This window comes from Excalfactoria chinensis, chromosome 6 (genome assembly GCF_039878825.1).
Source record: "Excalfactoria chinensis isolate bCotChi1 chromosome 6, bCotChi1.hap2, whole genome shotgun sequence".
Lineage (NCBI taxonomy): Eukaryota > Metazoa > Chordata > Aves > Galliformes > Phasianidae > Excalfactoria > Excalfactoria chinensis.
This window is the reverse complement of record NC_092830.1, coordinates 37,230,132-37,243,608: the sequence shown is the minus strand read 5'-3', so window position 1 is coordinate 37,243,608 and position 13,477 is coordinate 37,230,132. Positions and strand designations below refer to the sequence as shown.

General features: G+C 50.1%; 1 protein-coding gene across 2 annotated transcripts in view; it reads left to right on the top strand.

Annotated features, from left to right (window-relative positions):
• Positions 1 to 13,477, top strand: part of STK32C (serine/threonine kinase 32C) — a 54,312-nt gene that overhangs the window by 23,336 nt on the left and 17,499 nt on the right. The window contains exon 2 of one of the 2 annotated variants that reach the window (XM_072340201.1): positions 6,610 to 6,665. The exons of the other annotated variant lie outside the window; for it this stretch is intronic. Coding sequence (XP_072196302.1) covers positions 6,610 to 6,665 — 56 coding nt within the window. The remainder of the gene's footprint in view (positions 1 to 6,609; positions 6,666 to 13,477) is intronic. 2 annotated transcript variants of the gene reach the window in all.

The window sequence follows — 13,477 nt, the reverse complement described above, 5'->3', positions numbered from 1 at the left end:
GGCTCATCCAGGTGGATTTACACTTCTCTATCTCTTGATTTAGTTTTGGAAATGATTCTTGAGTTTCCAACAATCTTATTATTGCGTTGAGTCCACAATCTTATTACAAATGTTGTTAGTGTTCCCTTTTTCTTGCTCCTTGTGCATCATTGTGAGCCCCTGGTGTGCTGCTTAGCCCAGAGCTGGGAGTGCTGCAGCTGCTCTGTTCCAGTGGCAAGGTTTCTTCCTGCACACAGTGTATTTCTGCACTGTCTGGGTTTGATTTCTGATGTCAAGGTGTCTGCATCCTCCCATGAGAACTCTTTGACTGCTGTAACCTGGGTTGGTCACCAGCCTTGCCCCAAGAGCAAAGCATGGTGTGAGCAGCGGCTGGGCAGTGTACATCATCAGCTTTCAGTTTGAAATGGAGGTAGTGAATTGCCCCAGACTTCGTGTTCGGCCCAGTTCTCAAGACTCATTTCTTTAAGTTCCCTTTTCTGTTGTTTGTTTTTTAAGTGTCAGTGTTCCCCATCAAACTCCACTGGGGTACAATGCTCTGTGCTGTGGCCCCAGTGCAGGCGGTGGCCCTGCAGCGTGCCTTGCCACATCCCTACACACAGTGAAAAGTGAAATGAAACTGAGCCGGGATTCGGTGTTGTGCTGTAAGCAGGTTTGCAGTTTCTTTAGAAACAAATTCATCTAAAACTGCTTGGCCTCTCTGAGGGTCAGAGGTGCAGCCCAGCACTGAGCACAGTGCAGCCTGGCTGTGTTATGAGGCACCCGCAGCCATCCGTCCATTTGTCTTTTATAGCATATGTTGCAGAAACATTAAGTAACATACAGCAGATGCTTATTGCTGGTGTTATATTGCTATAAACGTGCTATAAAGCCGTTCCTTTTTGATAAATCAATTTTAGTTACTTGAAACACAATTTCCTGAGCTGGAGGCTGCATCCGATCTGCTCATTAGACAAAAGGTAGAGACTGAGCTGGATTTTAGTTGGATTTGTTTTGCAATGCAAAATGCAGAGCCCTCAATGGAGGAGGGCTGCATACGTTTCAGTGGCAGCTTTTGCCATGGGTGTGCTGTTCACCCAGGGCTGGGTGTGTGCCGGGGGTCCCTCAGCTCTGTGGGCACCTTGTGCCCTGTGTGCGGCCCTGCCAGGATGGCACTGGCTGTTCAGAAACTGCACAGGCAGGAAGGGAAAGGTGAGTGGTGAGGAGGCTTTCTCTTCTGCCCCACTGGGGCTTGTAGGGAGCCCAGCAGATGGATGCGGTGGGCAGTGGGGTCTGAAGGGCGGTGGGTGCCAGCAGTGGCATGCAGGGAGCAGGTTGTGCCGGGAGACATTTTGTTCCTTCCTTTTTTCCCTTTGTGGCTGGAACAACCAAACTTGGTAATTATAATGGAACAGCCCTGGGACTAAATGGCTGAAATAACCTTCCTGATCCTTTTGTTCTATTCTGGGAGAAATAGCAGGGAGAGATGAAGAAAAATAATTACTGGTGCTGTGGTGCGAGAAGCAGTGATTATCCTGCAGCACCGGGCTGTGCTGGCAGGGGCTGCGCAGGAAGGAGCGCATCAGAGCCACAGCACAGCCAGCCCTGCTCCATCCTCCTCCTGTCCCCCCCATCCCACCCTGTGATCGACACCAGGCCAGGGCAGTGCCTCTGAGCGGGACGTGGCTGCAGCTCATCCCCACAGGTCCAGCTTGCTTTGTCTCCTGCTCGTGGAGCCCTCCCAGTGCTGCTGCTGTGAAGGCAGTTATTTTCTCTGCCACATCAGCCTTCCCTTGCAGAGTCTTTGTGCATCCGAGCCTGGGTGTCCTTCATGAGTTTCTGAAATGTGCATCTGTCCCAGGAAAGAGATTCCATGGTTGTTGCAGTGTCACATCCAAGGAGCTGGAATAAAAGCAGAATGCTCCTGTTGTGCCTCGCAGGCCTCTGGAGTCCTTCAGCCCAGATATGACAACGGTGATTGAATGGCATCAGCTCTGCCTTGGTGCACTGTTAGGGTGGCAGGTTCCCAGGGAGGTCGGCAGGAACTTGGTGCCCAGCAGCAGCACAGCCAGCTCAACTTGGTGGCCCCATCCATCCTTACTATGGCCATACATGCAACCAACTGTCATGTGGAAGCAGCGCTCTTCCAAGTGAGTGGCTAGTGTTGGCTTTGTTGCCATGATCATTGCCTTTAGGAATAGTTACTCTGTATATAGAACTGAAATAGTGTGTTTAATACACAGACAAATGCGTATCTTCAGCAGCATCTAACAGAGAAAATAGCACTTCAGATACAAGCTGTAAAAATGCTCTAAGCAGCGTTTACAAATCATTGCATCTTCCTTTGCATGCTGCCTGCTTGGAGGAAGTGCCTCTGCAGCCATTGGGTACTCTCCTTGGTTGTGCTGTCAGTGGTGTGGTGAGGGAGCATAGCAGAAGGCCTCTGAAGGCTCAGGTTTGGAAGCAGAGTCCAGCAGGTGAGGAGCAAACCCAGAGAGACCAATGGGGACAAGAGCATCCCCAGGCCCAGCACAGCCCTGCATGGGATGCTCCCTGCCGCCTCCCAGCAGCCCAGCTCATCACATCATGCTCACATGGGTAACGGATGAATCCAGTCTTTCTTTCCTTTGGGCAGCAGAATCTAAGGAAAGTCTTGAGCTGGTGTTGCTTGGTAGCTTTGTGGATGGCCATGCCAGTGTAACACAGGCCAGTTACCAGGGTCAGCAAAAGATTTGCTGAGAGGCATTACCCTTCTGCAGTGACTTGCTGGCCGTGTCTGAGCACTGAGATAATAAAAGATCTTTTGTGTCGGCCCCAGGTGCTGGTTGCTCATTTCATTATGCATCGGGCACCTGGGTGTAGCAGTGAGAGCCGCAGGCCTTGGGGGTGTGCTGTGCAGCTCAGCCTGGCACCGTGTGTGCAGGGAACATGTGCTGGTGGGCTCTGCTTCTGTCTGGTACCACCAGGAGCTCATCCAGCCCTCTGCACCCACAGGGAGCTTGGCTGGGTGCTAAGGAACAGTCAGGTTACCTCTCGGGGTTGTTGTTGCCAAGTACTTTAATTAGTCCAGCAGAATTAGCACTCGCAAAGGATATGGGATGCCACAAACAAGGTGCTGTGCTGTTCGTAGCCATCTCCAGCGCCTCCTGAACTTTTTGGTGCAGAAGCAGATGAATGTAATACACTGGCACATGTTTGGGGAGCATCCTGGCCAATATAAACAGTATTTTTGCTTTAATTAGGAAGGGGTGGTGGCCAATGTCAATGATCCAGTCTCCCTAAGGTGTCTTTGTAGTTGCTTTGTGTGGTATATTTGATCCCTTACAGAGTCGGAGACTCATTTTTCATCGTGCAGTGATTTATTGGTTTTACATGATTTCAGAGCTGCTTCCTAATGGTATGTTTGAATCCTCTGTTTCTAAACGCATTCATTTCTAGCTCTGGGCTCGTATTATACCTTTAATTTATTTCATTATCTACCAGCATTCCCTGAACTCCTGGGTAGTTAATGCTCCCTTGGCTTTCCTGACAGCCACTATTCACATTTCCATTTTTCTCCCCCATGTAATCTCCTCAATAGATGTGGACAGGTGAAGCAGCCCCGCATGCTGGGCGCTGTGCCTGTGCCATGAGGTTTGTGCCATGCAGCCCCCACGGAGCTGACGCAGTGGGGCAGAGGGCTGCAGCTGTGAGGGGCTGGCAGTGTTCCCCACTGCACTGCCCTCTATCCACCTAACCCCTCTGCTTCCCCCTCATGTATAACCTCAGCCCCTTACTTTTGGTTTTCCTGATCTTTCCAACTCATTCAGTTTTATTCTCCATTTTGAGTGCTATGAAAAACCAAGCCCTTCCCATCCCTCCTGCTGCCCCACTTCTCTCTCCCGCCCCTCTCAGCAGGTTTGCCTTTTGTTTGGGATCTTCCCATATGCCTCCATTTGCACTGAGGTATTTGCCTTCCTTACAAGTCTTTATGCACTTTCCTGTCTGCCTGATGCCCTCGCTCTGAGGTCTGCCCAGGCCCAACATCTTCTGACCCCTCCGTGGTGGCTCTCAGGATGTTCCAACCTCCCTGCAGTGCCCCCGTGCTGCCCTCTGACTGCAGTGAGGGCTGCTCTTCTCTCTGCCCGTAGGAGATGGGCTGCTGTGAGCTCTGGGCTGTGGGCTGAAGCTCCTGGCATGCTGTGGCAGCACGCTTTGTGGTTCCTGTGGCCACGTGTTAATGTTTCTGCATCAATTACTGCGGTGTTTTCTCCCAGAGCTGGGTTGCAGTCCCATAATGGGTAGACAAACACTATGAATTATGCCAACATATAGAAATGCATTGATAGAGAAAGTTAATTGTTCTGTGCTTTGCTGTTAAAAGAGAGCTGTGTCTGCATACAGTGCTGTGTCTCTAGCGCTGTTGAGAGTCATTCTCGGGGCTCAGTCTTCCCCAGTTTTACTGAAGCTGGAAGCCATGCAGTTGAGCAGTGATAGACTGGCTGCATCCTGAAGGTGTAACGTTTGATTTCTGTTTTCCTCAGACACGAGGATGCTGGATGCAGGTCTGCTGCAGCCATTGCTTTGCTAGGAAGGGCACCAGGCCCTGATGTTGGGCTTGCACGCAGGGTCTGCTGAGCGTGAAGTTTTACATTGCTTTTTGTCCTGTTGCACTTCTGGGTATTTCATAAAGCAATACAGAGTGAACAGCAACAGTTTCAAAACCATTTGCAACGTGCTGCTCCTGTGCTTTTCTCCCCCAAATGTTGAGGTTTACTTTTTGCTTACTGGGATTGCTCGATAATTCCTGAAGCAAATAACGGGCCTGGAACAAGAGCACTTCAGATCAGCAGAGCTGTGTCAAATTTATTCACAGGGACATATTTGCTGACAGGCTCAGGGGCCTGCTAAATGTTCGTATCTCCATTTATTCCTTGACTACCAACTGGAGCTTAATCTGGATCAGCCGTAGTCATGGATACGTGAAAATGACAGTTGGGGTTTTGTTTTCTAAGCAGCAATGCTCTTCTACACAGCATTCCAAACACTGTTTTGAAGAACTGTCAAAGACTGTCCCGTTGAGCTCGTACAAAGTGAGTGCTGGTTCATGGTTGCCACGCTTGGGTTTGCTCTGAGTATTTCTTGGTTCAGTTCATGGATTTGCTTGCAGGTGGGATCTGTTGCCCCCGGTGCTCCAGCCACTGCATGCTGGATTCCAGCATTGGTACCACTAGCAGGTTGTGTCCTGGCTGTGTGTTGCTTGCTGAATTGCCCGTGGTTGGGGTGGTAGGGGAGCCTCAGTGCGGTGCTGTGTGGCTGCAGCCTGCTCCTGCCCCAGGCCACGGTCCTGTAAGGAGCAGCCCCCGTTCTGCCCCTGGCTTTCCCTATTTCCCCATGGCTTCTGAGCCCAGCACCACTGAACCCTGCTGGGGCAGCTGCTCGTTGCCGAGGGGTGGCAGAGGTGGGGAGATGGCTTCCGTGCTCTGGGGGCTGTGGGAAGGATGGGGCAGCCCCACTGCTCTGCGCATCCCACGCTGCCCCTGGTGGAGCTGCCGGCGGGGGGCTGTGTAGGCAGCTGGCCAGCATGCTGTTTTCCATTTCATTTGGCAAAATTGTCAGAGTTCTTCTGCAGAAAATGTCCCACAGAAGTGACAATAACAATATTTTGGATATGAGCCGAGCAGAAAAGGATAATAGGAACTCCGCAGGCATGTGTAGGCTTTTGATTCATCCTCAGAGATGACAGATGTGCACTTACTGGAGATACGGGAGTGGGACTCGGAATATTTATGGTGCTTTCTTTGCTCCCACTCTTCCTGTGTGCTTTTTGCTCTGCTCTCTGTTCAGTGCACTCTTCCCATCTGTGTGTCATCCCTGCTGGAGGTCCCACAGCTGCTGTCTCCCTGTCCTACCCTGCAGCACTCCCGGAGGGGGAGGCGTTGGAGTGGAGGCTCCTTCTCCAGGGCAGGGTCTCATGGGATGGTGGGTGGGATGGTAGGGCAGGGTCACTGAGATGGGGGTGGATGCAGGGATCAGGGAACGAGGAGGCAGACTGTGCATGGGACTGGTGCTGTGTCCACAAGTGGTTTTGTTTGCAAATTGCTGACAAAGGCAGTAACTGAAGGGTTACATCCACCTTGTCCTCTCCTGCTGTGGCTCCTCGCTGCGGCTATGGGACAAGTGGCAGACCTGGTAGAGATGGGTTTGCACATGAGGAGAGTGGAAGTTGGTGCCCGTCTGCTAATTGTTGTCCTTTGGAAAGCACAAATAAAGCTCCAGCTGAATGTACACAGGGAGAATGTGGGGAGCAGGGGAAAGGAGGGGGGCGAGAGCTGGTGCTGTGCTCATGGCCCGGCCCCGTCCTCCTCTCTGAGCTCACACACTCACCTGTGGTGCTTCTGTGAGGATTCCCCACGTTGCCATGGGTTTGTTTAACAAACTGTCCCAGGGTGTTTGTCAGCAACTTCAAGCAGGTGAACAGAGAGCACTGAAAGAAAAGCAAGTGATGTTCTGCATCTTCCGTGTGAGGCAAGGCAGTGATTTGTCGTACAGCTCAACCAATGCTCTTCACTTGTCTCCCCACCTTCTTTTTCAATACAGGCTCTTTGCAGTAAAGCATTTACAAATGTAAATTCTTTTCTCTTTATCTTGTAGTGAACTTTGACCACTTCCAGATTCTCCGGGCGATTGGGAAGGGAAGCTTTGGCAAGGTAGGCTTGGACACCCAGCTCTGATGTTCCTCCAGCACTTTGTCGGGTAATTGCTGTTGAGTACCTACAGTTCACTGAAACAGTATTGCTGCCAAAATTGATTATTGTTATTGTGAGATGCTGCTGCGAAGTAAACACAGGGAAAATGCCTTCAGGAAAATGCTCTGTTGCCATGAGGTATCGCCTTAACTCTTGGCGTCTTGGTGGAACAGCTGTATCTGACATTGCCCACAATTCTGACCATTTTACGACAAGCATCTGTTGTGCTTCCTGTTTCCTGAGGGACTCTGGTGTTGGTGCAGAAGCAGCTGGGAGTGGTGCTGGGGCTGACCAGGCTGATGCGGCACAGTCTGAAGGGCGCCCTGCAGCCCCGGGCAGCTCCCCCACCCAGCAATGAATTCTGCACTAAAGTTTTTGTTGATTTTTATTTTTAAATAAGATTCTTTTTGCCAAGTATGTGGGAGCAGGTGGGAGAGGATGATCAAAGAGCTGGGGAGCTCGGGAAGTCAATTAGTTTGATTTGCTGGTTGATATTCCTTTCTCGTTCTTTATTTCACCGACTCTGTCACTGTATTTGCTGCTTTTATCACAGCATTTTACGCTGTTTATTTGCAGTGGAAGCTGAAAGCTCAGGATGCATGTGTGAGACTTCATTGTGGTGTTAGTGTTTGGCAGTGATTTGGCACCTGCATTTTGCTGTGTCCCAGCTGTAGCTGCGCCCTTGTCTTTAGGTGAGACATCTGCACCCAACGGGCCAGACGGGAGCCGTAGGAGCCATAACCCTGGCTGTGGTTCATGACAATTGCTGTGCTTGGTTATCGTAATCATCTCATGCAATGGTTACATACTATGGGATTTGTGCAAGGATTGAGTTGTACTGGGGCAAGGAAACGCTCCTTTGAAGATGGGCAAAACATGGAGTATTAAACGTGTGAAGCAGAAGAAACTAGCTTAGAGGTCCTGCCCTGCACCAGGGTGCTCAGCACCCATACAGACAGGAGGTCTATGAGATGTGTTCTGGCAGAGAGCCCGTATTGTTACCAATTGCTCAAAACTTCCTTTAAAATACTTAAAATCTGTTGAGTCTTGATAGTCTTGAGAAGCAGCAGCAGTACAACATGGCAGCCACAGTCCTGGTGAGGTGGGTGAGGTGCCGTCCAGCTCTGCTTGGAGCTGGGAGAGCTGTGAGCAGCAGCACCGTTGTTAGCACTGCTTGTTAATGAAGATGTTTCGTCGCAGCCTCAGTTAATGGAGGTATCTATTGCATCGTTCTGCCATGCTTGGGGCAGAATCTGCCCACACAGATCCCTGCCTGCCTTGGCTGTGAATCCCACGGGAGGAGGGCTAATGAAAATGTTATGCCAAGTGCAGTGCAAGTCGGGGAGGGGGTGGGTTTTAAACAGTCGCCCACGTTCGCACTCGTAACTCTTGAGCAAGGAGGCAAAAGCTGAAAGGAGAGCTGTGTTGGGTTTCTGAGGTTAGGTGGGACAATGGAGAAAGATTTAATAGGAGCTTAAGTCCTTCCTTCAGCTGTAGGGGTAAGGCAGACTGCAGGTGCTTCTGACAGCAATAGGAACTGTCAGTGTTACAACTTCTGCTCATTGCCTAATAAAAAAGTGGAACCAGAACCTTGCTACAGAATAGCAGCTAATGCTTCTTTTGAGGTCATATGGGGAAACTCATCCGTCCTGATGTGAGTTTTCTGGAGAGAAGGGGTTGATTCTGGTGTGCAGCAGCTCCGTGTGTGCTGGAGAATCACTTGTACTGAGAACAAGGAAAGGAGGAGAAATGTGTGAGTCTCAGGGCAGGGCCTTCCTGGCTTTGAAGAGAACATCACGGCAGCTTTGGTTTCTGTTTATGTTAAAGAAAGATGAAGTTTCCAGCATCGCAGTCTTTCAGCCATCAGAAATGTGTATCATTTCAAAAAGCTGAAATGATTCATCTGTCATCTTTCTGGATAATTGTGTCAATAGGATACATTCACTTTGATACTGAGAAAAGCTTTTTACATTTACAAAGTCATTTAGAACTCACATTTAATGATGGCAAATGTGGATCTACCTATCGGAGAGCTGTTATATGCACTCTATGTCTTCCTGAAGGGAGGTTGTGATGAGGACAGACTTGGCCTCTTCTTGCAGACAGCAAACAGGACCCGAGGAAATGGCCACAAGTTGAATCAGATGAGGTTTAGGCTGGACATAAGAAGGAACTTTTTCTCTCAGAGAGTGGTCAGGCACTGCAATGGCTGCCAGGGAGGTGGTGGAGTCACCATCACTGGCAGTGTTCAAGAAGCATCTGGATAGGGAGCTAGGAGAGATGGGTTAGGGGTTGTCTGTAGGTATGGGAGAGGGGAGGACGGTTGGACTAGATGATCTTATAGGTCCTTTCCAACCTTGTGATTCTATGAATCTGCAGGTGGAGCAAAAAGGAGCTCAGAAATCACCTTTGCAGAGACTGGAGGGACCCCAGCTGCAGAAAACAGCCCCTTTTTGTATCCTACAGAAAATGTTAATTGTTAAGATACCATTAATCAGCCAAAGGCTGTGCTCAATTCCTCGCTCAACTTACCAGATTTCTAATAGTTTTCATACATATCAGAGATCATATTATTTAATTTATGGTTGGTTAATAGGAGCGCTGTGTCTTCCCATAGCACAGCCCTACTTCTGGCACAGGGCAGGCTGCTGCAGTTTCACTGGGCAGTGACCAGAGGAGCAGCATCATGGAGGGGATTTCCAGCACCGGGAGCAAGTTGTGAGCTGCTGTGCTAATGGGAAACTCGGTGTGAGTGCTGGGCGGCTTCCTGAGAGGCGCCGTGAGGCTTGGAAGCCTTGGAGGCATTGGTTGCATGGTAGGTGCCTTGACATCTCCCTTTGAGAAGCTGACCTTTCCTGGGTTAAGTCTTTTCAGTTTGAGCCAGGAGGCAGAACGGCAGGCTGTTACTATTCTTCCCCAAGGTTTCCTTTTATCTGAGCTTCCCCACATGCTCTGAATCAGCTGCTTTTGCTTTTTTTTTCTTTATTTTTCTTTTTTTGCCAAGGATTAAAGAGCTGAGGTTATGGGAAATTCATTATTTTCACTTCACTGCTGTGAGGACATAAAAGCGTATCCGTCTTTGTCTGCTCTTGAAGTTGCGGGTTGGACCAGGATCCCGCTGGGAGGAGCAGTGATGGGAGCACAAGGTCTGACCGATGGTCACACTGTGTGTCTGCAGCCCGAGGCTCAGCCTGTCATGCCCCTGCCTGCTTTGCCACTGCTTTGCCACTGCTTTGCCACTGCTTTGCCACTGCTTTGCCACTGCTTTGCCACTGCTTTGCCACTGCTTTGCCACTGCTTTGCCACTGCGCCTGACCTGCTCAGCACTGGAATGAAGACTCATGAAGCCAAGCAGCCTACAGATGGGGAGAAAGACGTTTGAGGGTGTGCTGGTGTTACAGGCAGAGCAATATTCCCCTGCTGTCACCCATCCCCAGCACAGCTCCATACAGCCTGTCAGGGTGCTGTCACTGCCCCCTGGGGGCTTCACATAGCCCAGATCTGCACCTCGGGAGCTTTCATCTGCCTTCTGAAGGTCACAGCTGCCCACCCCGTAGGTACAAGTCAACAGCATTTCCTTAGAGTCTATTCTCAACTGAATACCTCTTTGATATCGACACAAACTTTATCCTTTGTCTTTTTTTTTTTCACAGCTTTACAAATGTTGATTTTTCTTTCTCTAAAAGAAAACCTAGAAACACAATCCTTTGGTTCTAAAGCACCTGCACATTTGGCACTTTTATTTCTCTGCCTGTGCAGGACAGGCATGAGGCTGAGGTTGCACCTGGCTGCGTGCCCTGCAGGCCCTGGCTCAGCGCTGTGTGCTGACTCTGTGGTGCCCGTCAGGCTGTGCTGGGCACAAGGGCTGTGTTGCAGTGGCTCAGCGGATGGATGTGCCACCATTACCCTTATGGGAGGGCTGGTGGTGTGCAGCCCATCCTGCTCTCTCCCACCAGTAGTGGGGCTGGGGACTGGCAGGACCACCTTACAGTATGCTGTGCCCAGCCAGGCTGTGTGAGCTGCAGGTGCCAGGAGCTAACTCTCCACCCGAGTTCTGTTTGCTGCTTGCTTGGGGCAAATGTGATGCTGGTTGTAGATCACATCACTCAAACACTGTGCCTGTTCTCAGGTAGGGTCTGACCCTGAGCTCATTCCTATTCGTCCACTGATTCATTACATCATGTCTCAGGGAACTGTCCTATCAATTTTCATGAAGCCTCTTAATGAGGTGAGGATGACTTTTCTGGGGCAGTACTTGTGACTTGCTCTGCTTGTTGGCAAATGCAAGTCTGCTCCCACACCTTCCTTTTTGCTTCCCACCCCAAGGCAATGAAGGGCAGAGTGTGCTGTGCTGGTGCTGCTTTCTGGGCTCTGGTAGCTGGGCAATGTACCACAGATCACGTGCAAAGCTGAGGCTGAAGTTTGTGCATGAGCTCATCTGTCTCCTTGGTGGGTGCTGGGATGCTTTCATCCAGTTCACTCCCCAGCACTTGGTAGGCATGCTAAGTGTTGGGCTTGCAGAACTGTTGGGGAAGGTACCTGCTTATGCTTTTCCTGCAGGTTTGTCACTTTATTTAGTTGCTTCTCATCAAAGTGCTGCAGCACCAGGGAGGATTGAGCATCTTGCTGCCAGAACAAAGCCTGTCTGTGTTGAGACAAAGCAGTGAGCCCTGACTTAGTGTGTTGAATTCATGATAATGCCCTGGTGCCTAATAGTGTGGGTTAATCACTGATGGAACCCTCCTCTCCTTCTGGGTCTGTGTTTTGCCTCGTCTCGTTGCTCTTCACAGGGCTGAGAGGAGCTGCTGTATCATCAGGATGGCTCTCCTGTGAAATCTGTCTGAAACTGGCCAACAGTTCTAAGTCAGTGGGAGCAAGTATGAAAAAGCCTCATATCCTCATCTTCTCTACGCGTGTTTAATTCATGAAGCCATGAGCTACTCTAGCAGACTTGATCCCTAGCAACATAAGCCTGCACTGTAATGCAGCTCATAGCAGAGCTCCTCTATGGGAAAGCCTGAGTCAGGGCTGTGTGCAGCAGCCGTGTCCCTGATGCCTGGATCATGGGGGCAGCTCATGGGGTGTGCAGTTCCCAGCAGCACAGCCCTTGTGGATGCTGCAGCATTGCCAGCTCCATCTCTGTGCATGTCGGTGCTGTAATAACTGTTCCTGGTTAAATTCTGGCTCCTGCCTGGGAGTTCTCTCAGTAGTAAATTCTAATAACATCTTCTGCTCCTCCAGTTCTAAGCCTCAGTCTAAGCTGTGCGCAGGCTGCTATCTAACACGGCCAACTTTAAATGGTCTTGTTTTCAAGTGGGTAAAAAAAAAAAATCAACAGTGGCCTGCTTTGCTCATGTTAATTATAAATCTCTCATTGGCTTAAATATGGTGAGCATTTGGATCTCCTCTGTGTTCTGACAAGCCGTCATGCAGCACACCCCCACACGCCCGTTCATTGTACCAAGAGCATGGGATGCTTCAGCGTCAGATGCAGGATTTGGCAACAATTAAGTTGAAGCTAAATTGGATGTCCAGATCATCTGCAAGTCCTTAGAAGCAGCAGCTCATGGGTTTGGATGTTCTGTTATGCTGTTGGTTGGACAATCCTGTTACGAACCACTCCGTGTCATAAGCAATACTTAACAGTACTGCTGCTCTTAGGAAGCATTGAATGTGTTAGCATGATACAGCAAATATTCTCTTCTCTCTCTCATAGTAGCAGTCTGCATTCACCCTGAGGATTATGGGGTGTCCTTCCTTTGTTATCCTAGGCAGTGCCATAATGCAGCAGCAGCCGTGGGGTGAGGCTTGCTCTCTGCTTCTGGTGCAGTGTTCCTCCTGGTGGGTTGGTCAGAGCTCGGAGCAGTCTGACATTCTCAGCCTCCTGTGTGTGCACTGCTTTGAAGCAGACCTGTTTCTCACAGCAGTGGTGCAGACATCGAGAAGTGGTACAGTTCTGTTCTGTTTCCATAGTGGTGAGTGTGGGGTCTGCCCAAAAGCCAGTAACAGTGACTGGGATTCTCCCTGTGTCAGCAGTGAAGTGTAACCTGAGGAAGCGCAGGAGCTGCCCTTGTGATGACAGGCTGTAGGTAATGCTGCTGCAGTCAGAGCTCTGCAGTGCAGGGTGGGAGGTGCAGCAGGGGGTCACAGGCTGCACTCCCCAGAAGGCATTTTCCCCACTGTGTGCTTTGATTCCTCCCCTTCTGCCTGTTTTCCAGTGTTTACAAAATCTGGCAGTGCTTCTCCTGGCTCCCAGGGGAACTGTGCAGGTGGGTCTGGAGATGCACTGAAGGAGAATGTGTTTGGGGACCCTCAGCTCCTGAGTACCTTCTGTGTTCCTGCAGTGCAGGCCTGGTGGGTCCTTGTCCCTGTGCTGTCAGTCCCAACTCACAGCAGCAGCGATGCTGTAAGAGGTCCCACCTCACTGTTATGGAGCAGAAACTGGAAAGTAAAGATGTTTTTATTCCTGTGTTACCCAAAGTCGTGAAACTGGGTTGTACTGGAGAGCAGTGATGGATAGAAGGTAGGCAGATATCCATTGGATATCTCTTTCCACACAGGCATGAGATTTCTTTCTCAGGACCAAGATGTAAACTGTGCTCTGGCTTTGCTATCTGTAAGTGTATTTTTGCAGTGTTCTGTACGCTTGTGTTGTTGCTGACACATCGCAGTTCTGGTGAGGGCTATTTTCTCTGTCTGGTCAGGAGGTTTACCTTCTCCATTACATGTCTGCACTGTATACACGTGAAAGCTTTAAAAGCAGGAGCAGAAAG